General features: G+C 40.1%; 1 protein-coding gene across 3 annotated transcripts in view; it reads right to left on the reverse strand.

Moving 5' to 3' along the window:
- LOC126299422 (E3 ubiquitin-protein ligase HUWE1) overlaps positions 1-25444 on the reverse strand; it is a 378230-nt gene that overhangs the window by 274193 nt on the left and 78593 nt on the right. For all 3 annotated transcript variants that reach the window (XM_049991320.1, XM_049991321.1, XM_049991322.1), the window contains exons 2-5: positions 20546-20632; positions 10110-10328; positions 9663-9902; positions 4584-4646 (exon numbers count right to left, since the gene is read on the reverse strand). In XM_049991320.1, the coding sequence (XP_049847277.1) occupies positions 4584-4646; positions 9663-9902; positions 10110-10328; positions 20546-20590 (567 nt within the window). In that variant the 5' untranslated portion in view covers positions 20591-20632. The remainder of the gene's footprint in view (positions 1-4583; positions 4647-9662; positions 9903-10109; positions 10329-20545; positions 20633-25444) is intronic.

Genomic DNA, 25444 nt, shown 5'->3' on the forward strand with positions numbered 1-25444 from the left:
CATTATAAACATAATGCCAAAGTTTATCTAAAGTTTCAGACTCCATTATATTCATGATTGCAGTAGTTCTACTAGATGTTGAATCCTGACAATACAGGACCGAAAATCGTTACATTCAGTGAATTTTTAATGCTCTGAAAAACACAAATTTCCTGAACTCATTGTTTCATTATTCCCATCAAACTGTATTTAGAATAAATTTTTAACGTGATTTTAATTTCTCTCTTGAGGTAAAGGCGACTATTTTTTTAGCTTTCTGTATTTTATATTTTTCAAATTGGTTGACCTGTCAGGTTAGATTTTGTTGTAAGTACATATTATTGAGTAACAGCTGGTTGACTGGATTGAAAACAAATTATGTTCAAAAAGCAGTATCTTTAACCCCAGTGACAATGATGACATTATCAGAAACTTTGATAGCATTTACGAACTTGGATCAGAGGTACACGATGGTGACTGGAAGATATCTTTTAAAGATGCCATGAAACTTTCTTCTGGCTGTTCTTTCAGTTCACACCTTCAAAGGTGATATTAATTAAAAAGAAAGGTCAGAGCACTATTACTATTGAAGAGGAACAAAGCTGTAACACATATGTGATGTGGTAAGAATATCTGCAAGAAGGGTAAATCCCAGATGGGAGTAAAACCAGCAGAGATATGCAAAAGTATTCTAGCAAAACCAGAAAAAAAAATCAGATGTAACAGCCCTTTTACAGGACCACCATGGGCCAGGCTGGATGAACATTAATGAATCTGTATTCTGCAAGAATATCTTCAAACAGCAGTATGAAGCTGAACTGCGTGAAGAATCTGATGTTGGAGAGCTACCCGATGAGGCTGCAGACCAGATCAGCACTCAATGTAGAAAGTAGTTACCTAACAATGATGGCTATTGTAATATAAAGTTTATCACAACTGTTCAAAACAACTAATTAGGAGGTATGTATGATGTTATTCTTTCTAGTGGCCACTAATAATTTTGTAACAGGAATAAATATTCTGAAATATTTATGTTATTTTTTATTTGTACCTATCATTTTAAAACCAAAACATTTCCAGAAACTTATGTCCATATTACAGTTCCAAAAGTCAGTATGTTCAAAGTAAAATATTTATTTCAAATAAAAATACTGTGGTGTGATTTATGAGAAGTATAAATACAAATCCAGAATACAAAAGAAAATTGTTATAAAGAATAACAATAAAACCCAGATAACAAGATTGACATTTTTTCTTGTTTCAGAAAACTTGTTACACAGAGATAATGGACTTTGGAAATGGTCAACTTACTACATGAAAAGAAATATTGTGGGGATAAGAGCCAGCAACCACCTATTAAGGTGGGGGGTGGTGACGTGTACAGAGAGAAACTGAAGAAGAGGAGACAGGCAGAGATGGGAGGGGTCAGGAAGAGAGGGACGGGGCGGCGGCAGAGACAGGCAGGCAGGCAGGCAGGCAAGCAGAGAGAGAGAGAGAGAGAGAGAGAGAGAGAGAGAGAGAGAGAGAGCAAGCAAGCATTCACTTCTATTGACCGTAATTCACTTCAGTAGAGATGTCATGTTGAGATAAAATTAGCAAAGCAATCATATTAATCAGTTGTGGAAGCAAAACATTATCAATTATTAACTTCATTCCAAGTGTTTGATTAATGTAAAGCATATATGCCATTGGTCACTTCTATGTGAAAACTATGAGCATGCAGCATAAAAAAAGGAGCTTGGCAAAAGTCAGAGCAAAGCAAACATTTATTCTGATTTTAAGGATCTTGATGTTCATAAAATCGAAGTGGGTCAAGATGCTGCATGCTTCTGAACAGATTACAGGACTTGTTGCTAGTGCCTATGGTGATAATCTCTGGATTGCACAGAAGCTAACAGGGAGAAGTAAACCTTTCATTTATACATCATTGAGGACTAGCTCTTTATTTTTCATAACAAAGACCAGATAAATTGACTGCACTAAAAAGAACTTCATACTTTGTAAATGAAATCCCTCAACTGACACTGGAAGAACATACATACTGTCAGTTGAAGAGCTGCAAAAAGCTTCATATTATATTGGAAAAGAACATGTTACATAAATTGTGTCATTATTGCTTGGTAGAACTAGGTTGTATCATTCACAAGAAATGCCCAATACATAATTTTTGACTAATAACATTTTAAGTCGATCATCATAACATCTTTCTTCTTGAAGAATTTCATAAATATGCAGCAATCGGATCCTGTATTTATGATCATTTTGCCAAAGCCTGAGAGAATTATCAGCAACTGATTACATAGAATTTACAACAGCAGGATTTAGCAGCAGCACAACAGTTTACAGATTTTGAATTGAAAGCTTCTAAGAGCTGGGTTGATAGATTCAAAAATAAGCATGAATTCATCAGTGGAAAGTGACAAGTTTTGTTGCAAGAAAAGAAACTGCAATAATCCAAGAAACTATGGCTGCTGCAGATACTTTTCTAACCCAGATGTTAAAATTGATAGTGAATTTCAACGAAGATTTTGGTATCAGCACTGACCAGACAGTTATTTATTGCAGGCTATTTAAAAATTCATTTTTCTCTGACAAAATACTTCAATTTCATGTTTTTCTATTCAGGATGTCAGTATCAGTCAGTATACAATAGGACTGGCCATCAAAGGAAGCAAAATTATTTTCGTCAAAGAGACACGATACGAATAAAGTGACACAAACATATACCACTCAATAAGCTCTCACTCTGGAAACATCCTACCTCTATGGACAGAACTGTATACTGACTTTCTCAAGTGGTGTTTGAGGTCTTCCATGAGTCAAGAATGGTTTCCGTTAATTATTGACTCTTGGGGTGGACAAGCAAAGCCTGAATTATACAATGAAATCTTTCTCACAGAAATCACCAACATGTACAATTAAAGTTATTCCCCCAAAATGTACTCCACTTGTTCAATCATGTGATATATATTCTTATAAACAAGTTACACAAATCTTACTGAAAATAGAGGAAATCGCCTGAAGACTGAATACAATCAATAGTGCATCATAGCTGTCAACATCAATTTTTAAGGAAATTTTCCAATATGCCTAGTACGATTCCAGGCTTTCTGATGAAAGGGAGATTTCAGGAATGTCAACAAAGTATGTTTTCCAACGTATCTTTTTAAAAAAAAATGATGTTCCTGTAATCAATCGTCCATAAATTGAGGCAAGATGCCAAAATATTTTTTATTATCAATGTTTTTATGACAATCATCATTCTGGTGCTTGTACATAAAATTGACAAATAAACATGATATTGTAAAAATTTACATAATTGGAACGTCATCTAGAATTTTGTGACAGTGGTAACTACTTTACCTCCATTAAAAATGTACTTTAAACTATTCAACTTTTTAAAAAGAAAATATTGATGAGTAACACATTTTAAGTAGGTGTGGCAGCCATTTCATTTCACAAACAAAATAAAAATTCTTTTGGACATTACATTTATTTAACAGTTATAATTTTTAGAATAATTAAGAAAACAAAATGAAACCGTATCGGCAAGTAGGCAGGATCAAACCGGGATTGACTGCATGCCTGTCTAACACGCTACTGACTGAGCTACCTCACTAATCTGCTGCCTTGCTACTTATTAGCTGTATATGACACGTGTAGAGCTACATTTAAAAACTTAAGAGCCTTTTTTAAAAATTTTCTGGCTAGTGCACTTAAAGACTTCTACGAGGGGACACCCATCAGGTATACTACTAACCTGCGAAATCTCATCCCGATCTGAATTTCTGAGACCGGAAGGCCCCTTGTGAGAGAAGGGGTAGAAGAAGGTGGACAGAGATGGGGAGCAGAGGAGATGGACTAATAGCACTGGATTAAATGTAAACCCGGAAATACCAGGTGCAGTTAGATTTTTATATTTCTCAATGAAAGCTTATTGCAGGCTGGTCAGTTCAGTTACTGCGATGTCTATAGCCCATGTTCACCATTTTCAATGTGATGGCTGCAGAAATCAGTTAAGTTTCTAAGTAGCTGTCATCAATTTCCAGTGAGTTGAAAATGTTTGTCTTTCTGCATTTTGTAATACAGCGAAGTATTAACAATCCATTCAAACTGTGTTATTTTGATGTTATCCATTCAATGGCCTGTCATACAAGCACTATTTCTGAACAATTCCCATTTATACATTGGTGGGTTTCTCCATATGAACTGAGCTACTCAAATTCTTGGCAAAAACATATATAGCTCCCCATTTAACTTGTTTACTTTTGTCAATGTTGTCCTCTCCCAATCTTTTCATTAGGTTGCCAACTGAGCCCATACATTCCACACAGTTACTGTCTAAGTGTGTTGGTGCATAATAGCTTTCCTACTTTACTGAATTAAAGGATGGCATCTGATAATCATCTCTTAAATATTGAATAGGTTACAAAGCCACCTGCTTTCACTGAAGCTACTCAGTCATGACAATGAAAGCTTCTTATCGAATCAAATATATTGTCACTACTACCTTCATGTCTCAACATCACAAAAAATGCTCCTGAAATTGTCTGAAAGACTACATCACAATAATAGGTGAATAGATGAAATGATATTTAACTTACCCCAAGATACATATTTCGACAGCTTTGTGCAAGACTAACTCCTTCATCATAGGCACACCAACTCTGAAATACAAACAAACAGTAACTTTCACAGAACACAACTGCATAAAAAAGAAATTAACAGCAGAAGTTGACTAAAACACAGAATTTTCTGATAAGGGACATCCTGTGACACCAAGGAATCATTTTTTTAATGTGGGGAAGTGTGGCTAGAGGTGAGCAAGATTTTACTATAGTAAGCAGGTTCAAATGGGTGTAAAGCAGCAGTAATTATGCAGAGATGAAGAAGCTTGCACATGATAGACTAGCATGGAGATCTGCATGAAACCAGTCTTGGGACCAAAAAAGTTAACAACAGAAGATATGAAGTCTTCAGTCATCACTAAATTTATAAAAGACCACTAGCAGAAACATGAAGAGTGAAATAATAAATGACTACTACTAAATAGAAAAATCACCTAAATCACTAAGTAACTTCAAGCGATATTCACTTCTCCACTCAAATGATGACTGGTCACCTATCAGAATTGTACACAGCCATATTCTGCTTTTCCACAAAACTTCCTAGATGATTAAAATTGTGTGCCGGACTGGGATTCAAGTCTAGAACCTTTGCATTTTGAGAGAAAATGCTCTACTGATTGAGTTGTCGAGGCATGATTCATGACCTACCTTTGCAACTTTACTTTCTCCAGTACCTCAGACCTCCCCTGACAGTAGTGAAAACATAATAGAGGGTAGTGAACCTTACGTAACAAGCTCTGCCAGTAGAGCATTTGCCCACATAAAGCAAAGGCTCCAGATTTAAATACCACTGTTTTAATCTAGCACAAAGTTTCAAAACAGAATAAAGAGAGTTAAAACTCATTCTGGAGCTTTTACACCACCACCACCACCACGTTAAAACACTGTTTTGAACTCCATATATCTGAGCTCTACAATAAACACAAGTAAGAGTGCGAGGCAACCAGAGTCTTCCAAATGCACCTGAAAAGCTACAGGCCTTCAACATTTTTTTTAAGAAGAGGTAGGCAGTTAATGATAGAAGTCTATGCAATTACCCAATAAAAATGGGAACCTAATGTGCTATCTAACATGAATGGAATTTGTAGAGTGGAAAACAAGGATTGGATCACATTGCTCAGATTGTGGAGGAACATGTTCACATTAATTATTAAGATAGGAGTTCAATGTTACAAAATAGTTTGAAGTCTGCATCAATCCATAAGTTTTGTAGACCTGTATATCTGTTGTTATTTCCATTTACAGCTGTAGTCTCAATCAGAGCCAGTTAAGGTCATGGTGATGTTTCTCTATTGCTCATAGGTTGATAACTCATCAGTTTTGCATTTCCAGTGACATGATAGTTTCACATTATCATTGAATGGTAAAAAAAGAGGCAATGTATTACTAGGGCTGAAATTGAAATTATCCTTTTCTCACTCACTCAGAAGTTTGACATCGTTTTAATAGTTAAAATGAACATTGTGATGACAGATTCATATGTAGTAAGGCCAGGCTGTAGGTGGTGGTGGTGGTGGTAGCTTTATTCATCAGTATCTTTCTTTTTACAAGGATATACGGCATGTCAAAGGATTTATAAGTTTAGACCAATTTAAAATAATCTAATTCATACACACGCGAATTTACAGACGTCCAGTTAGAGACAATCATTAGATTTACTCCTGGTATAAAATACTTTTTTTTACAAGTAACTCATAAAATAATGTAATGGCACACTGTTCACTCATATCTCACTATCAGTCACTGCGCACACTCTACACACACACACACACACACACACACACACACACACACACACACACTGGTGATCTCTGGGTCATTTTCTGTACCGCAACTTCCCAATTACTATCCAAAAACTGAGTCAGCATCCCTCCATAATGAGTGAGATGTTGAGCTCAGAAAGAGGTGTTAGTATTGTGCTATGCATAGCTTGAGGATAAGTATTTACAGAAAAAAAAGTGAAGGTGTTATGTGGAATGTTGGATGTTTTGTAATCATTATTGTTGTTATTTATTTTTAGAACATTTTTTTTTATCAAACCCCTACTCTGTTTTATCTAAGTAATCCTTCAATGTACAAAATTTATAAAGTAACATGTACTGTTTAGCTGTTTTTTTAATAAGTGTATTTTTGAAATTTAGTTAATCTCATTTGGTAATTTATTGTACAGTTTTATTCGTTTGTAGAAAATGCTGTTTTGTGTTTTATGTTCATTTTTTCTTGGTAAATGTGAGTTGAGTATCTCTTGTTGCATGGAAATGGACAGAGTTGTTTGTGCAGTAATTAATGTTATTTTTGATGTGTACAACTGACTATTAAATGTATTCACAGGGGCAGTCAAAATCCCCAATGTTTTGAACAGATCTTAACAATTAGCTCAACTGGTGTTTTTAGTTATTCTTATGGCTCTTTTCCGGAGTTTGAAAATTGTGTTCATATTTTGTACGTTTGTTTCCCCAAAAAAATAAAAAAAATAAAAAGCCATAGCTAAGAACTGAGTGTACATATGAATAATATGTAACTAAAAGACACTGCATGTTACCCACTGATGATAGGATTCTATGGATGTAACATGCTGATGACATTCTGTTTGCAAGTACCTTTGTGTGTTCACACCACTTCAACTGAGAATCAATATTAATTCCTAGAAATTTTGCATTTGTTACAGTCTATAGAGGTGCCATCTACATTTAAATTAACATTGTCATTTTTCCTTTTCAAATTGAAATTCATGGCATTAGTTTTCTTTATGTTCAATGACAATTTATTCCTTATTGACCAATCAAACATCCTTGAGAGTTTCATTTGCTTTCTTGGCAAGGAGTTCTAGTTTTCTCAGTGACTATAATACTGCTGTCATCAGTGACTAGAATTTTTTCACCATGAGTAACATTGGTGGGGAAGCCATTAATGCATATCATGTACAGTATTGGTCCTAATATTCTACCTTGCATAGTCCCTATATTAATGTATTTTGGTTCTGATAAGTGTTTTACTAAATGTTTAGATCAATTTGAAGTATGTGTTATCTCTAATCTTTGTACCCTATCTGCTATGTATGATCCAAACCAGTCATTAGCTACCCTTCTTTTTCCTAATGCTTCCAATTCATTTAATAGAATCTTGTGGTCAACTGAATCAACAGCATTGGAAAGATACCAAAATATGCCTGTGACACACTCATCTTTATCAAGAGCATAGAGTACAACTTTTGTGAATCCTACTATTGCCGACTCCATATTTTTGCCGATTCGGAAACCAAACTGTGATTCACTTAAAAGATTGTATTTATTCAGGTAATTCATTAATCTCTTTCATAATTGCTTCTATTATTTTTTAGAATGGTGACAGCAGGGAAATAGGCTGGTAATTTTCTGTGTCTTCTGCATTACCTTTCTTAAGCAAAGGTACAACTCTTGCCTGTTTTAACTGCTCTGGAAATGTCCCTGATGTGAAGGATTCATGTATTATATTTGTTAAGAGGCCTTGTACAATCCTTATGCATTGTTTCAGTATACACACACACACACACACACACACACACACACACACACACACACATAGTACTTCATCTAAGCCTACTGAATTTATTTACAGGTGTTACGTTTGTTCTGGGGAATTTTTGCTGTAACTTCTCTGCAATACTTGAAAAATGCTCCCTTACATATTTTGCTAAGTGTTGTGGATCATTTATTACCTTATCCCCCTCCCTGAGCAGTATGTTATTCTGCATTCATTTGCCTCTCCCCATTTCCTTTTTTATAACATCCCACACTGCTTTGCTTTTATTCTCTGCATTATATAGTATTTTGTCATTAAATGACTTTTGCAGCAATCAGCATCTTCCTATATATCTTTTTGTAGCTGCGATAGAAATTTCATAATTCTGAATCATTGTGAATCTTTTTCATGGAACTGAGGTGTTTAAGAATTTGGGAGGACTTATTAGTACCTGCTGCTATTCATCTGTTTTGTGAGATGTTGACAGAGACATACATACTTTTGTAAATGCCTTTTCAAAGTTCAATTTAAACAATGTGGAGAATTTAAAGAATTTAATTTTTATATTGGTTTCCTTATACACTTCATCCCAGCTTTGTTTTTCTAGTTCTTTTGTAAAATCTTTTATTTTCATTTCTGACGAGAATGATTTTATGCCTGATTTTACTACTGTTATTTGATAGAGATGTCTGAGATCTTTTACAGCTACATCACATTTTTCCCTGTCCATATTTGTGGCCACAAGGTCAATTACTGACACAGTCATTGTAGTAACCCTTGTTACACTACTGACCAATAGGGACATGCCAAAACTTTGAAGGAAGTTTATGAAGGTGCTGCTGGATTCATTTGTGATATTACTGTTGATGTTAATGTCCCCACACAGAATTATGTTGACCTTTGTATTTGAGACTACCTGGAACTTCCGTTAATTTATTGGAGGTTGTAAGGTGACAATTTGGTTGTAAGATGACAAAGCCAATGAATGTGTCATGTAAAAAAAAGCTTTGTCTCAGAATGAAGGTTGTAGTAAGACTACTCTGTGGCATAACCCGAAGTCTACATTAGGTTGGAAGGTGGTAATATGGTTGAGAGTTGGTGAAGCCATTGAAATGTGGTACAGCAGGAATCTGAAGTACATTTAGTAAAGCATTCACATGGGTATTCAGAAGATAGTCAACTATGACAAATTATGTAAATTATATCCCCATAGGTCCTTATTTTGAGCATCTTATGTGCCACATTTATTTTGCTTACTATTAGGATTATTTTGTTAACTCTTGCAAATACAATTGTTTTTTCTGAATAAGTAGCAGATTTCAGTCTGTTATGTCTTGAGAATGTGACATCATTACTTTGTATCTCCCTATGAAACACATTATTTGCCCACTGGTTACATAGAATCAGCAGCTGAAACACACACTTTACAGCAACCACTGACTACATTGCTGTACTAAACATGTGAGTAGCAGGGCCACGATTTAGACTTTTACCATGTACAAACACTGGTACATAATGTTTCATAAAAACTAATAAGTAACAGACTTTACTTACCTCAGCCAAGCGATTCAGTCTAGCTAACAATGATTTCTTTTTATCAGCACTCAAGCGTGTAATGAAATTGCTTCTTTTACTGAACATATATAACAAATTTAGAACAGCAAGCACAACACTCATGTTGCATGATGTTAAGAGTGAGATTAAGTGCTCCACTGAGTTGTATAGGTGCCGTGAAAAGGAGTGTTCTATCAATAATGTTGTAAAATTCAACACTCTCAGTAACAACTGTCTTTCCTGAAACAAAACAAGTATGAAGATCCCTTTGTCAGCATCACTATCAAATTCACATTGGCATGAAGTTTGTTTTAATCGCTTGCACTTGCCTAATTTCATTTCCATTATATTGTACTTTAGTTCACACTCATAATTCAGAAAATCAATCAAGTTGTCACAAGAATAGCTTAAAATGCAAAATACAATAAAAAATGTAAGGAAATTTACCCATTCCATCTCAGGCAAATCAATTCGTAATATCCAACTGCGTGCTGATTCACGTTTGGCACTCTCTTCGAGTATGTCATCCAAGACATCCAAGACATCAATCCAGTGATAGAGCTCACATTTTCCAAAATTCCATGTTTCAATTCCTTTCAGAACGTAAAATAAATCCTTTCTATTACTGGTACGCAATTTATCAATTAGTGCTTGGCAGTCTGGTGGCTACAAAGAAAAGGATTTGTAATTATTCTAACGAGAAATAGTTTTAAAGTATTTAACATGTGTAACTACCAAACAATTTATTAACACTACAGAATAACAAATAATAAAGCAAATCAAAATTACAAAATTATATAATCAGTATGATCAGGTCACAGCTGCAGTTTCCAGCAGCTGATGACTATCCTCTTCCAACTTTTTCTATTGTTACACAGTTCTTCATTTTGGATCCTATCCACTTTTTGCAACCTCCTCCTCAACTATGCTGATCCATTTCTTCTTGGCAATCAAACGTGTCTTTTCCCATTTATAGTCACTTCCAAGAATGTCACATGAGCGTATAATCTTAATCTAGGCTGGCAGAGTTTTTCCAGTACACTGAGTTTTATACATGCATCCATTCTGTTTCTTTCATTCCTTCCTTCCTTTTTGTTTGTCTCAGCACTGCTCTAACAAACTTCAGTTCAGCAGCTTAGTATATTCATTCTCTCTCTCTCTCTCTCTCTCTCTCTCTCTCTCTCTCTCTGATAGAACGCACGTCTCCAATGACTAGGTTAATATGGGAACATAGTAGGCACTGAAGATGATTTTGACTTGTTTCATATCTGGCTGTCCCAAAGCAGGCTCCTTAACTGGGTAGCTATGTGCATACTGCTCTGGCGTGCACTAAGTTTTTACAACTATCACACTGCCCTAATATGGAAATTTTGCATGTTCTACAAAGCCATCAATTTATCTTTAACTTGGTCTATCCTTGTATGCTCATCTTTATGGCTACTTTGTTTCACTAATGACACCAAATGCTTGTTTTTCTAATGACACCAGATGCTCAAAGTGATTGTTCCATGTCTTCAGTTTTTCTTTTACTTCATTTGTATCTCCCCAGATCATATCACATCAGTGAATACCATTGTTTTCAATTCAGACCCATACTGTTCCTTTATCCTTATGATGATGTTCATCGCAACGATAAAAATCAATGGAGACAAGGCACTACCCTGTTGAACTCCATGTTTGGTCTCAAACTGTTCACTCTATCCGTTTCCTACCTTAACACGGCTGTTATCTTCTGTAGAGTACCTTCACTTTCTCAATTAGTGCCTTGGATATATTTCTTCTCTCTAGGCATTAACAGGTTTTGAATCTTGGTACACTGTCAGTCTTTTCTATGTCTAGGAAGTCTAGCATAATGCTTTTATCTTTTTACAGATTTTTTCCAATATTATTGTTGTTGCTATGATCAGATAACCTGTACTCCCATACTTCCTAAATCTATGCTGTTCTTACAGGAGAGGTTCAATCATACTTCAAAGACTGAGCTCATAAATTATTAATCCATGCAAAATCAGTGTTATACTCTGTAATCTGGAGGTAGATTTCTATTATCTTTGAGTAATGGAATAACCACACCTTTAGTCTTTGTTTTCTCTCTATATTGCTTTTGATAAACTGCACAGCCAGTGGATTCCATATGTTCCTGCTGCCTTGATCATTTCTTCATTTAATTGATCATCTTCTCTAGATTTTCCTTTGCACATGCTTTTCAGACTGTCCTCTACTTCCAAACTAACTTAGTGGTGGTTCTTCTTTGTCACTTCCATTCTTCCCATAATACAGAGTCTGCATTTTGTTTTTCATATCTCCATTCAAGAGAGTGCTGAAATAATCCCTCATTACTGTTTTGAACACCTCTCATGTTCCTGACCAGACTCTGATCTTTATCTTCAATTATTTTTATAGTATCTCTGTTCTTCCTCTTATTCTTTACTACTTTGAAGAGCAGTTTCTTTTTGCCATTGCAGTCTGAGAGTTTGCCTGTAAGTTCCTCCCAGGATTTGTTTTTCCTCTGCAACTACTGCTCATTTTACAATTTTTTGTTGCCTGTATTTTAGTGTTAGTATTTTCATATGTTCTTCATTCCTGGAGGGCTTTGCTGGTACTTGACTAATTTTGGGAACACGTGGGCTATTAATCCTTTGACTGCACCATATGAGTGCTGCCTTGTCGTACGTGTGTCAACAACAGCTGCCCAACTCTTCAGACATGCCCAATACTGTCCATCATATTTTGATACTCAAAGGTTATGGCATGCTTTGGAATGTATTTATTTCAGATATTTAGTCTGTTTACATTAATTTGTGGTGTCTTTCTGTTGGATAAACAAATATTTACAGCAGTAATATACTTGTGTATACTTATTATATTGGCCTTAACCAGATTATATATTGATAATTAGCTGCTTCTGCTGTGTGTCCACACACAAAGGCTATTTAATTCTTTACACTACAGCTTTGGCATAGCCACCATTTATTGGAAAGTATTAAATGTGGTAAGAGCCCACTTACATTGCTGACAAAGTACTGCACTCTGCAATACTGTGTGTTGTGTTTGAAACAAATGACAATTTGGTAAGAGTCATTTAGCAGCACATGAATGAACCTGATACCAAACTTCACCTGCAGCCTAGTATTAAACAATTTAGAGTCAGTAAACTTCTACAGCAGTGAACTGCTGTGGAAGTCTTCCACTACCAATGGGCAAAACAAAGTTCATGATACTTCACATACTGTTCATGGACAGTTTCTAAACACTTTGTTGGCCCATACTGAAAAGCAGTCAACATAAATAAAGCAGTTCTTAATCTGGAAGCTGATTTTCACACTACAGTACATAGGAATGGTCCACTATGAAACTTTACGATATTATTTTCCTTCATAAAAACCATTTAATTGAGACACTTACTGTGATTTGGTGAGAAATGTGTGCATAGCCTCTAAACAACTTTTAAATATGATCATTTCCACATACACTTTCAACAACCTTTTATTGTCTGTCATTGTGATCATTACTAATTTTTATTATGAAACATACATAATGGATCTTATAGCACAATTCATTGAAAGTGCAACTACAGTCCAACAAAAATTTTTTCACAGACATGTGGAAATATGTCATGTTCACCTACATTTGTGACATGTATTTCAAAGTGAAATAAAACCATGTAACAGCCCTTGGTACTTTACGAAGGAAACCAATGCGAACTTTGTCAGAAATATAATGTTAAAGTCTAGATATTTTCCTCCTGTTTTATGAGAGTTTCATCACTCAAAATATGCTGGGTGACGATAAACCTATAGAAGGTAGCAGAGAAAGTGGCAGCTGTGGAGGTTATGTCGATTCTCCTACCTTCTATATTCCCTCCATTTGTAGCTGCCTATGAGAGGTTTTGGCCCAGTCTGGCTTGGTCCATGACTTTAATCTCATAATATTGCTACAGTGCCATTTCCAGAATTCGTGCCGACAAGTAGCACACTAAGAATCAACAGCTACCAAATGATCAATTGTCATTAACATGATTTATGTGGTAATATGTAGCTTCATTCATGCTACTGATGGCACGGCTTTGTAACTTTGTTACTACCCACTACCCTTCGTGAATGGACAGCATGTTAGTGTATGTTTCCCAAGAGAGCAACAATTTTCATCACATAGTTTTGCTGTTTATGTTAGTGAGCTATGATGACAGTTTCAAGAAATGCAGAGCTAAACAAAGGGAGTCACACAAGATGTATAAATTTCTTTGCAATCTTAAATACAATACCAGAACTGATGAAATCTTACTGGCCCCGCCAACCGCAACAGCAAAAGCGAAAGCAAAAGCTTATGGAGTTTCACATGAACTGTACAGAGAATATTTGCAGAAGTAGCATCAATGGAAACGTGGGTAAAGAAATGAAGTCATAATCACCAAGAAAGGATATTAGTGGAAGAAGAACTGTCACCGATTTGCACTATTTCCAGGATGATGGTGTTCATCATACTGTATTAGAATTTTATGATTGTGGTGAGTAACCTACAAGGCCGAAGGTAGCAGATGTTTTGAAAGACAAGATTTCTTTTACAAGGAGCCCCCATTTGAGTGTAAGATTTCTGAAACCTCTAAGATTTTGATACAGAAAATGCAACAATGGGAGATGCATTCTGATGGAGATATCCAATATTGTGGCTGGTAGGGCTGTTCTTCAGAATGAAATTTTCACTCTACAGAGGAGTGTGCACCAATATGAAACTTTGCAGGAGAAATTTTGTGAAGGTGGGAAGGCAGGATATGAGGTACTGGCAGAAGTAAAGCTGTGAGGACAGATCTTGAGCGAGCTTTGGTAGTCATGCTTTGGTAGAGGCACAGGTCCCGAGTTCGAGTCTCAGTCCAGTACACAGTTTTAATCTGTCAGGAAGTTTCAGGGCTACTTTTCTCTGCAAAATCCACAAAATCAGAAAACAAAATCATCTTTGCCCTATTATCTACCTCTATGAGACCTGTCTCAATGAAAATCAAGTCAGAAACCACATCAGTCATGATTAAAAAGGAAATCGTAAGCTGAAAGTACTAACTGGCAAAGGAAAAGGATTACTGTCTTGTGATGCAGGGTCAGCTGAATATAGCTTTATCAAATGGGCAACGCTCATATTTACATCCAGCAACTACAGCCATTATCATAATGAAATTAACAGTGACATGCTTTAACACTGGTTTTTAGATTTATTGTGTGGTCTGGAAGATGGTTGTGTGATCTTAATGTATAATGCCCATTATCATTCAAGAAAATAGGAGAAAGTTCCTAACTCATGTAGAAAGAAATAATAAGTTTTACAGTGGTGAGCAGAGGTAAGTATTTCAATTTCAAGCAGTTCTACTAAAGTTGAGACGTAGGAGGAAGCCAGGAACCTAAATCAGACTGGATTAAATGCATACAGCACACTGAAAATCTGCATTAAATCTGGATTTTTTTTAAGGAAGGCAACTGACAAAAGTTCATTGAACGCATTGCCATTGCTTCGAACAACTCAGATAGGGAGTCTTCTGAAGAGGGCAATTAAACAACAATAAATTTCATTCCATTATTTGTTTGTTTTTCCTTGCCCTTCGCAAAGTTGTAAACACTATGTTCCCTATCTGGTCCCACTTTTATTGTTCAGCTGCTTTGGGATACAGTATCTCAATCAAGCTTGAGTAAAATGTGCCAATGCCCAAATGGATGCCATGATGGTAAGATAATACCGAGGCAACATAAGAGGGATAGACGTACAGGTGCATAAACGAAACACACACAGTCTAGTTTTGAACAGACAAGGCACTGATACAAATGGAGGAGGGTGGTCTAATCTACTCCCCAGGAAGTACTGCTGAGGACACTGAGGGCATCAACGAATGGAAGAGCAACAGGCCCAAGATGTAAGGCCGGTGGAAGAAACCAACTGCAGCACCAGAAAATCAAACAAATGGTTTTGTCAGTAGAGAAGGTGAATGTCATTGTCAATGCTCCATGAATGAAGACAATTGAGACCTCACTGAAGATGCGGCTCAAAGAGACACATTCATGATGAACTGCAATAAACTGCAAAATCATCAACTCAGAAGGAGCCCGAGATGCCCGGCAGGACACAGGCCATAATAGGGTCAATGGCAACAGCAAAGAGGACGACACTCAGGTCAAAACACTGAGGCACACAGTTTTCCTGGATAAATGTGTCTGGCAAGGCACAACCCACATGTACCTTGAAAACACTCTTTTATAAGAATTCCTGAAGGAAACGGGGCATGCAGCCATGAAAGTCCCACGTGTATGGTGTACAGGGAATACCAGTCCACCAGCAGATGTCATAGGCTTTCTCCAAATCAAAAAACATAGCCAGTCTAATAATTCCACAAAATACCATTCATGAAATGGGCTGACAAAGTGACGAGATGGTCAACCGCAGAACGGCGCACTCAAACACCACATTGTGCAGTGGTTACTAAATTGTGAGTCTAACCACGACTCCAGAAGGTTATGAATCTTACATTCCATCACCATGCAAACACAGCTGGTGAGAGAAATGGGGCAAGAACTAGAAGGAAGGTGTTTGTCCTTGCCAGGTATGGGTATGATAAGTGGCTTCACACCAGCATCAGGGAAACATGCCCTCTGCACACATGGCATTGTACGTATGACGGAGAAAGAGCTTGCCTGCAAGAGAAAGGTTCTGCAACATCAGAATGTGAACATTGTCCAGTCCTGGGGCAGAGGATAGGGATAAAGTGAGAGCATGATCTAGATCCCTGATGATAAAAGCGGCATTGTAGCACTCAGGACTCAGAGGAAAAGGGTATTGCCTGAGTCTCGACCACTCATTTTCGAAGGAAGAAGGCAGGGCGATAGTGGGTGGAGCTCAAAATCTCTGCAAAACAGCAGCCCAAGATAGCAATTGGGCCCACTATGACATCATCTGCTATTGTCAAGACGGACATTGAGGAATGGACCTTGGTCACAGACAGCCGCAGCCGTCAGAGGTTGTCCCAGATGATGGAAGACAGTGTGGAACTTTAAAAGAACTAGTAAAGAAAATCCAACTACCTTTTCTGCTATCCCGAAGAAAGGGACAACACTGTGCGTGCAACTGTTTGTAACAAATGCCACTGCCCATCTGAGGACACTGGTTAAAAATGCAGAGAGCACCTCTCCACACACGAATTGCATCACGGCACACCTCAGTCCACCAAGGGACTGGGACACAGCATGGCAAAGAGGAAGTGTGAGGTATGGGATGTCCCATGGTGGTAAGGATAATGTTTGTAAAATATTCTACCTGGTCATCGTAAGTGGGGAAGGTCATCAGGGAAGAGTAAAGCCTCCAGTTGACCTTAAAAAGATGCCATTTGCGCCTGCACATAGGTGGGATAGGTATCAGCAACTGGATAATTCACGGGAAATGGCATCTCTAGTAAATTTCAGAAACAACATATGACTTGAGATGAGTAAGCTGGCAGTGCAGAAGAAGAGATCCAAATGAGAATAGCTGTGAGTGGGGTATGGAAAGAATGTTGGTGCTCCTTTGTTAAGGCAGATGAGGTTAAGGTGATTGAGAAGGTTAGCCATAAGGGCACCTCTCCGACACATTCTGCATGAGCCCCAAAGGGGATGGTGGACATTAAAGTTGCCAAGCAGCAGAAAGGGGGTGAGGTAGTTGCCCAGTAAGCTGGAGGAAGTCTGCCCTGGTGACACCGAACGATGGAGGAATGTAAACGGTACAAAGGGAAAATGTCAAATAGGGAAGGGAAATACAGACTGCAACAGCTGGAAGCTGGCTAGCCAGGAAGATGGGTTAACTATGAACATCCCCCCATATGAGCAGCATGATTCCACCACGAGATCGGATGACATCCTCTGGGGGAGCCAAAAGGGACTGGTAAGAAATGCGACAGCTCGAAGTGGTTGTAAGGACACAGTTTTGTTTCCTGGAGGCAGAAAATAAGTGGATGTTGTGATTCTAAGAGCAGCCATAAATCCTCTATGAGGTATCGAAGGCCATGAATGTTCTATTGGAGGAGAATCATAACAAGGAAAAGGGAAAAAATGAAGGGGTGTCACCTCAGTGGCTGCCGAGTGCCAGCCTTTGAAGACTCACTGCTACTGAGTACAACGGCTGGAGGATCCTGCTCCAGGAGATCTAAAGAGGCATCAGCATTCTGCCTGTACCAATATGCAGAGTCCAGATCAGAAAAATGGTTGGTGTCTCTCACCAGCGGCACGGACGTCAGATGGGCAAGGTTATCACATGGCAACACCAACTAAGAGGATCTCCAAGTTGGTGAAGGAGAAGACCATTTGCCTCTGACTTCTTGGAGCCTTTCTGGTTGGCAGAGGAAGACTCTTATGTTTGTTGCTTGGAGGGACATAGAAAGTCTTCGTGGGAGTGCTCCTTCTGTCCTTTCCAGCTCTCTGGTTGTGTATCAGTTGACTTCACCCCATGAGGTGAAAGTCTGGTGGCTTGTTGCACAACTGAAGGAGGCGGCACAGTTGTGCAGTGCTGAATCTGCCATTGCAAGTCTGTGTGGACATGTCCTTCATAGAGTGAGATGTAGCAAGAACAGTACCTGGCAAGAACAGTACCTGGCCCTCGTGAACATCCCTACCACAGGTTACACATTTGGCCAGGTGTCGACAGGAGTTTTAATGATGACACTGGTACCAGCACATCGTATTTGAAATGTACTGATGGACAATGATAACTTCAGAGCCTGCTTTGACCTTTAATGGAAGCACCAGTCTACAAAAGTGAGAAAAAGAATGTGTGTGGGCACTAGGGATGCATCTACCTTTTTCGTCACCCAATGGACTACAATGACAGCCCGATCAGCGAAGTGCATTTGGATTTCTGTCATTCAGACCACTGAACATCCTACTGTAAATAACACCACTGAAAGAATACAGCATTCGATGGACCTCAACACGAACAGGATAGCCAGAAAGGAGCAAATCTGCAAGCAGTAGTTGTGCTTGAGAATCAGAAGTACTCTCTAGAAGCAAAGTGCAATTCCGCATATGAGAGCAGGATTTCACAGGGCCAGCAATTGCATCAACACCTTTCTGAATAATAATGGATTTACCGTAGCAAAGGATTGACCATTTTCAGTATGTGGAAACACAAGGAACTGTTGTCCAGCTGGGAGGGTCTTTGAATCATTAGCCTCATTCTGTTTACTTTGTATAGACATTGAGGGTGAAGATGATTGGCTCCGAGAAAATCCCCATGATTGCCGGAGTCTCCAATGGTGTGCTCCTTCCATCTGGTGTCCCCTTCCAGAAGGGGATGTGCCCATCTTAAATGATGGTTCACACCTCAGGTCACACCTCCCAATTACATGGCAAAGGGACCAATCAGCAGTTTGGGAAGGTAGCAGTTCATGCAATCACCCCTCCCTGCACCTGGCCTGTACCAGGGAGTATGTGCGAACTCTACCTGTCAACTCAGGGCTGAGAATTACGCGTTACCCAGTCACCTGTTTTGTGTCAGATGTGGGCGTGCTTTCAGAAGTACACAGGGAAGGAGAAGAAAAAAAGAGTAACCTCAAACAATGAAGAGGAAGGAGGATAGGAGAATGTGAATGAAGAAAGAAAAAAGGAACAAAAAACCAGTGGAGAGAGTGTCCTGGTATCATCTACAGAATATACAGGAGACATTTCCGAAACATCCTTGAGATGTTCCCTAAAGGAGGTGGGAAAAAAATAACAAGAGGATAGACATGCAGTACGGAAGAGAAATGATGTTGCAACGACTGGGATGCCATGGCATCCAAGCATGGACCCTTCGAAGAGCAGCGAGCCCCCTGGGATGTTATGTGCCTGTAATTTACCTGCTAAAGCACACAAAAATAAATTAATAAGGAGAGGTTGCCATTTCTGTACATTATTTTCTCAACATTTTCTGGTTGGTTGGTTAGTTTAAAGGCAGGAGAAGGGACCAAACTACAAGGTCATCAGTCCCTTGTTCCTAATGAAACAATGCCTCAAGTGTGAGAATAAAACAGACAAAACATTTAACACAAAACAGAGTGAAAGGAAAAGCCACAAGAACGAAGGGAAGGCAACGAACACTAACAGTAACAAAAGAGGACAAGGAAACAACAGAGAGGTGCTAGAAGCAGAAGAGAGTAAAACATGAAAGCAGATTACAGTAGCTGGCCAACCACGAGAATAAAAAGGGAAAGCCAGCCACTCTGCAACACATTAAAACCCCCACCCTAAAAGCGCTAGGGTGGAGGACACAGAGGGACAAAGGACATGGGCTAAAATCTACATAGAAGTATAAAACCCACTGTCATGGATAAAATGTAAAACTAAAGCTAACATGGAGGCATTGTCGCCCAACAGTGTAGGCAGGGTGCTGGGAAAGTTAAGAGTCTGCCACAGAGTGGCTAAAAGTGGGCAGTCCAACATTGTCTGGGCATATTTTTTCACAGCCATAACAAATTGTTTAATAAAGTAAATCACTGTCCACTTCTGATCATAAAATCTTCATTGCAATGTGCTATATGCAAATTTCTGGTATCATATTTTCAAATCAGCACCTTGTAAGCAGTGAGCATACATGTGCAGACAGCACTGCCTGATGGCAAAGTTGAATAGGTTTGGCTCCACATATGCACATCAAAAGCTTCCCCACTTGTGGTAGCTACACCGTATGGTGAAAACATGAATGGAGAAAGCATGCAGGAAAGGTGGAGAGGGTGCCTCCTACAATTACCCCTCCGACTGCCACTTTCACTGCTCATATATTATAGTCCTGTCATGGTTAAGTTTGCATGTTAATTTGTTATGAAAACTAGTTATAGAACCTTCTTTGAAGTGGAAGATCCTGTTTGCTGTACAAACAATAACATAGAATCTTTGTAAACTTACCACCTCCGATGAACTTTTTTTCAGTCTGCCTTTATCAATCTTCATCTTGGCTTTTTTTTTATTTTTACAGTTGCAGATATTTAAAACCTGAAAATAAAGAAAGAGAAAAGTTTAAAGCAAATCATAACACATTGCACAGTTAAAACAAAACTTCAACTTCTTATTTTAAAAGAAAATCTTTGTAACTAAGCATTTTGCATGGTTTGTATTTTGATAAAAATTCTAATATTTTTTACAGTAGTTGGTTTTGGTGTGTGTGTGTGTGTGTGTGTGTGTGTGTGTGTGTGTGTGTGTGTGTGTGTGTGTGTGTGTGTGTGTGTGTGTCTGTGCGCGCGCGCACTGAAGTGGGGCAAGAGGGGGCGAGGCGTATGTGCGCACCCTCACACACCATTAAAAGCACTCCGCAGGACAAGTTAATATGCACTTAAAGCAATATACATGCAGACCCAAAACAACAGCAGAGAATTCAAATAGGGCTTGCCAACAGCAACTCAAGTTCAGGCACTCTTGCAGAGATTTCACTAGAGCTGAATGTGAATATGTCCACACTGATAGCAATGTTACTGTGAAATAGAAATACCGGAGAAGTCCAACAGCATGTAAATTGGTAAAAAAAGGGGCATTCCAGCAGGAAGTGGCGGACAGTTAAAATTTGGGCGCAATGCGTAAAAAGTGGTGGGGCAGTGCCACTGAGCAAATCATGATGGCTAAAAAAGGCAGTGCCCAATATGCAGCCAAGTTAAAATAATCTCCTCTCTGTGGGAGGGCTGAGAGGAGGTCGTCCAAGTCGCCGGGAGAGGTTTAATATGCCAAAGCTTATTCCCGTGAAGGGAGGACCATTGGCGATGCCAAAGGGACACCATCCCCTGACAGACGGCAATGCAGAGATTATCAGAGAGAATAGAGGTACCCGCAGCTGAGGTAAGAGGACTGCAGCCTTGGCAGCAGTGTCAGCAGCCTTATTTCCTGGCACACCGACATGACCAGGGACCCACAGAAACATGACATTAGCTCCACCAAAAGTGAGCAAATGACAGTTTTCCTCGACCCACTGCACTAAGGCATGAGCAGAGTACAGCGAACAGAGACTTTGGAGGGTGCCGAGTGAGTCTGAGCAGAGGACACAATTGCGAAGGCTCTGTCGCCGTATGTACTCTGCGGCCTGGTACAAGGTGAAAAGCTCAGCTGTAAATACTGAGGAGTGGGTTGGAAGCCAATATCGAAAGACACGGGTGCCAATGACGAATGCACACCCAACGCCACGGTCAGTCCGACAGCAATCAGTGTATAAAAAGGTACTATCACTAAATTCCACGCAAAGGTCGTGACACTGAAAGCGATAGACCAAGGCTGTAGAGTTGTCCTTAGGAAGTGAATGAAGGCCAAGGTTAACATTGGCCACTTAATAAAGCCAAGGTGGTGAAGGGTTCACACCCACTGCGAAAGTTGCAAGCAGCATGAAGTTAAGCTGCTGTAGCAAGTGGCGAAAGTGGACTCCATAAGGTAACAGAGAAGAGGGATCAGCCCCATACTGACGATCTAAGGAATCATCAAAGGAGGAGGCGCAGGAGGGGTGGCAGACAAACAGTATGCATACCTGCTGAGGAGAAAGTCAAGCAGTAGGACAGTGGTAGTTCAGCAGCTTCAGCATACAAATTCTCAACCGGGCTGGTGTAAAAGTTGCCCACGGCCAAATAGATGCCATGATGATGGATAATATTGAGAGGACCTGAAAGGGATGAGCGTGCAGATGCATAAACGAAGAACCCATAGTCAAGTTTCAAACAGACTAGGAACCAGTACAAATGGAGGAGGGTAGTTCGATTGGCACCCCCAAGAAGTACCATTGAGGATACATAGGACATTGAGGGACTGTGTCCAGTGGGCTGCCAGGTAAGAGACATGGGAGGACCAAGAGAGTTTCCTATTAAGCATGAGCCCCAGGAATTTCGTAGTGTCAACGAGCGGAAGGGCAAAAAGCCCAAGATGTAGAGATGGGGGGAGAAACCCTTTGCACCACCAGAAATTCATACAGACGGTTTTGTCAGTGGAAAAGTGAAAGCCATTGGCGATGCTCCAGGAGTGAAGACGATGAAGACAGTGCTGGAGACACTCCTAAGTGAGACAGGTCCATGGAGAACTGCAATAGATGGCAAAAATCATCCATAAAAAAGGAGCTGGAGATGCCTGGTGCGAGACAGGCCATGATAGGGTTAATAGCAATAGCGAAGAGGATGACACTCAGGACGGAACCCTGAGGCACACCATTTTGCTGAAAAAAGTTTTCCAACAAAGCAGAACCCACACACAGCCTGAAAAGTTGGTATTGTAATAATGCCCGAATAAAACAGGGCAGGTGCCCACAGAAGCCCCAAGTGTAACAAGTACAGTGGATACCAGTTCTCCAGCAGGTGTCTTAGGCCTTCTCCAAATCAAAAAACACAGCCACAGTCTAGGATTACCGGAGAAAACCATTCCTGACATGGGCGGACAAAGTAACGAGATGGTCAACTGCAGAACAGTGCGCTCAAAATCCACACTGCGCATTCTTGAGTAAATGGTGAGAGTCGAGCCACCATACCAGCCAGGCATGAAACAGACGTTCAATCACCCTGCAAACGCAGCTGGTAAGAAGGCTGGGGTTGTAGCTAGAAGGAAGGTTTTCGTCCTTACCGGGCTTAGGTATGGGTATGACTGTGGCTTCACGCCAGAGTCCAGGAAATGTGCCCTCAGCCCAGATGCGATTGTATGTGTTAAGCAGAAATTGCTTGCTCGCAAGGCAGAGGTGCTGCAACATCTGAATGTGGATAGCATCTGGCCTTTGGACAGAGGACCAGGATGAACTGAGAGCATGATCTAGCTCCCTCATAGTGAAGGCGGAATTGTAGCACTCACAATTTGGAGAAGAGAAGGATATCGCCTGAGCCATCTCCACTTGTTTCCTATGGATAAAGGCAGGGTGATAGTGGGAAGAACTCTAAAATTCCGCAAAATGGCGGCCCAAGGTGTTGGAGATAGCAACAGGATCCACAGTGACAGCGGAACCTACTGTTAGGCTGAAAATGGGGGAATGGATCTTGGTTCTAGAGAGCCATTGGAGGTTGGACCACACAAGAGAGTAAGGTGTAGAACTGTTAAAAGAACTAGTGAATGAAATCCAACTAGCTCTTTTGCTGTCCCGAAAAAATCTATCACACTTTGGATGTATCTGTTTATAATGAATGCAGTTTTCCAGCATACGGTGGCGGTTAAAAATGTGGAGAGCATGTCTCTGTGCATTGCATCACGGCATGCCTCAGTCCACCAGGGGACTGGGATGTAATGTGATGTAATAAAGAGGAAGTGCGAGGATAGGAATGTTCTGCAACAGTAAGGGTAACGTTTGTGAGAGAGTCCACCTGGTCAACACAACTGAGGAAATCTTGTTCTGCGAAAGTCGCCAGGGAGGAGAAAGTTGCCTCTCAGCCTGAGTAAGCTGCCATTTGGGCAAACATGTGGATGGGGTAGGAGTCAGAAGACGGAGAGCACACGGGAAATGGTCACTCGAGTAGGCGTCAGAAAGAACGGACCACTCAAGAGGATGGGCAAGCTGGGCAGTGCAAAAGGATAGGTCCAAATGGGAATAGATGTGCGAAGAGTCCAGTGTTAATTGTGGTTAAGGTGGTCAGCCAAGAGGGCACCTCACTGTCAGGTCCTGGGAGAATTCCGAAGGGGATGATGCGCATTAAAATCACTGAGTAGCAAAAATTGGGGGAGGTAGCTGCCCAATAAGCTGAAGGAAGTCTGCCCTGGTGACATTGAAGGATGGAGGTACATAAATGGTACAGAGGGAGAAAGTTAGGTGGGGAAGGAAAAGGCAAACGGCAACAGCTTGATGACAGGTATTCAGGGAGATGGGTTGACTATGAAGGTCATCCAATATGAGCAGCATGACGCCCCCATGAGATGGGATGCCGACCTCAGGGGGAAGGTCAAAACGAATCGGTAAGTAATGAGAAAGCTCAAAGCTGTCTTGAGGGTGTAATTTCGTTTACTGAAGGCACAGGACAAGGGGATGCTGCAATGCTAGAAGCAGCTGTAAATCCTCTTTGTGGGACCGAAGGCTGCGAACATTCCATTGGAGGACAGTCATGAGGAGGAAGAGATGGAAGGATTTCACCTTGGCAGCTGCCGAAGGACAGATGGTGTAGGTCACTACTACAGGGCACAGAAGCACGATGATCCTACTCCATGGGTCCACACAAGCACCTGGATACTTGTGGGGGCAGTCGGTGGAGTCCACCACTGAAAAACAGTTGGTGGTGCACGCCAGCGAGACAGTGGTCGGCCGGGCTAAGTGACCATGTGGCAACACCGTCAAGCGTGATCTTCGAGTTGGTGAAGGAGAAGACCATTTGTCTTTAGCAGACTTCTTCGAGCCCTTCCGTGTAGAAGATGACTTGGGTGGTGTTTGGCTGAGGAAGAAGTCTCGCGAGTACTCCCTGTGGCCTTTCCTGCCTGTCAGTTGTGTAGTGGGTAGCTCCACCCCTTTAGGCGGCAGTTTGACAGTTTGTTGCAGGGACAGGGGTTGGCGAGGCTACCTGGACACTGGGTGACTTCACAGCCTCAGAGCCGAATTTGAGGTCGCACGTCTCTGTGGCCATGTCCTTCATGGAGTGAGAGATAACAAGGACAGAACTGTAAGCTCCAGAAGGGAGAACACAGGGTCTAAGACTAGCCAGTAACTTGCAAGCTACTTGGTAAGGCACTTTTTCCTTTGCCCAAATCTCTTGAACAGCCTGCTCATCTAGATCCACGGGACAATCCCGAGAGGAGGCAGCGTGGCCTCCATTACAGTTGATACAGTGGGGAGAAGTTTGTGGACATTGACCCTCGTGTGCATCCCTGCCACAGGTTACA

Source organism: Schistocerca gregaria, chromosome X (assembly GCF_023897955.1).
Source record: "Schistocerca gregaria isolate iqSchGreg1 chromosome X, iqSchGreg1.2, whole genome shotgun sequence".
NCBI lineage: Eukaryota > Metazoa > Arthropoda > Insecta > Orthoptera > Acrididae > Schistocerca > Schistocerca gregaria.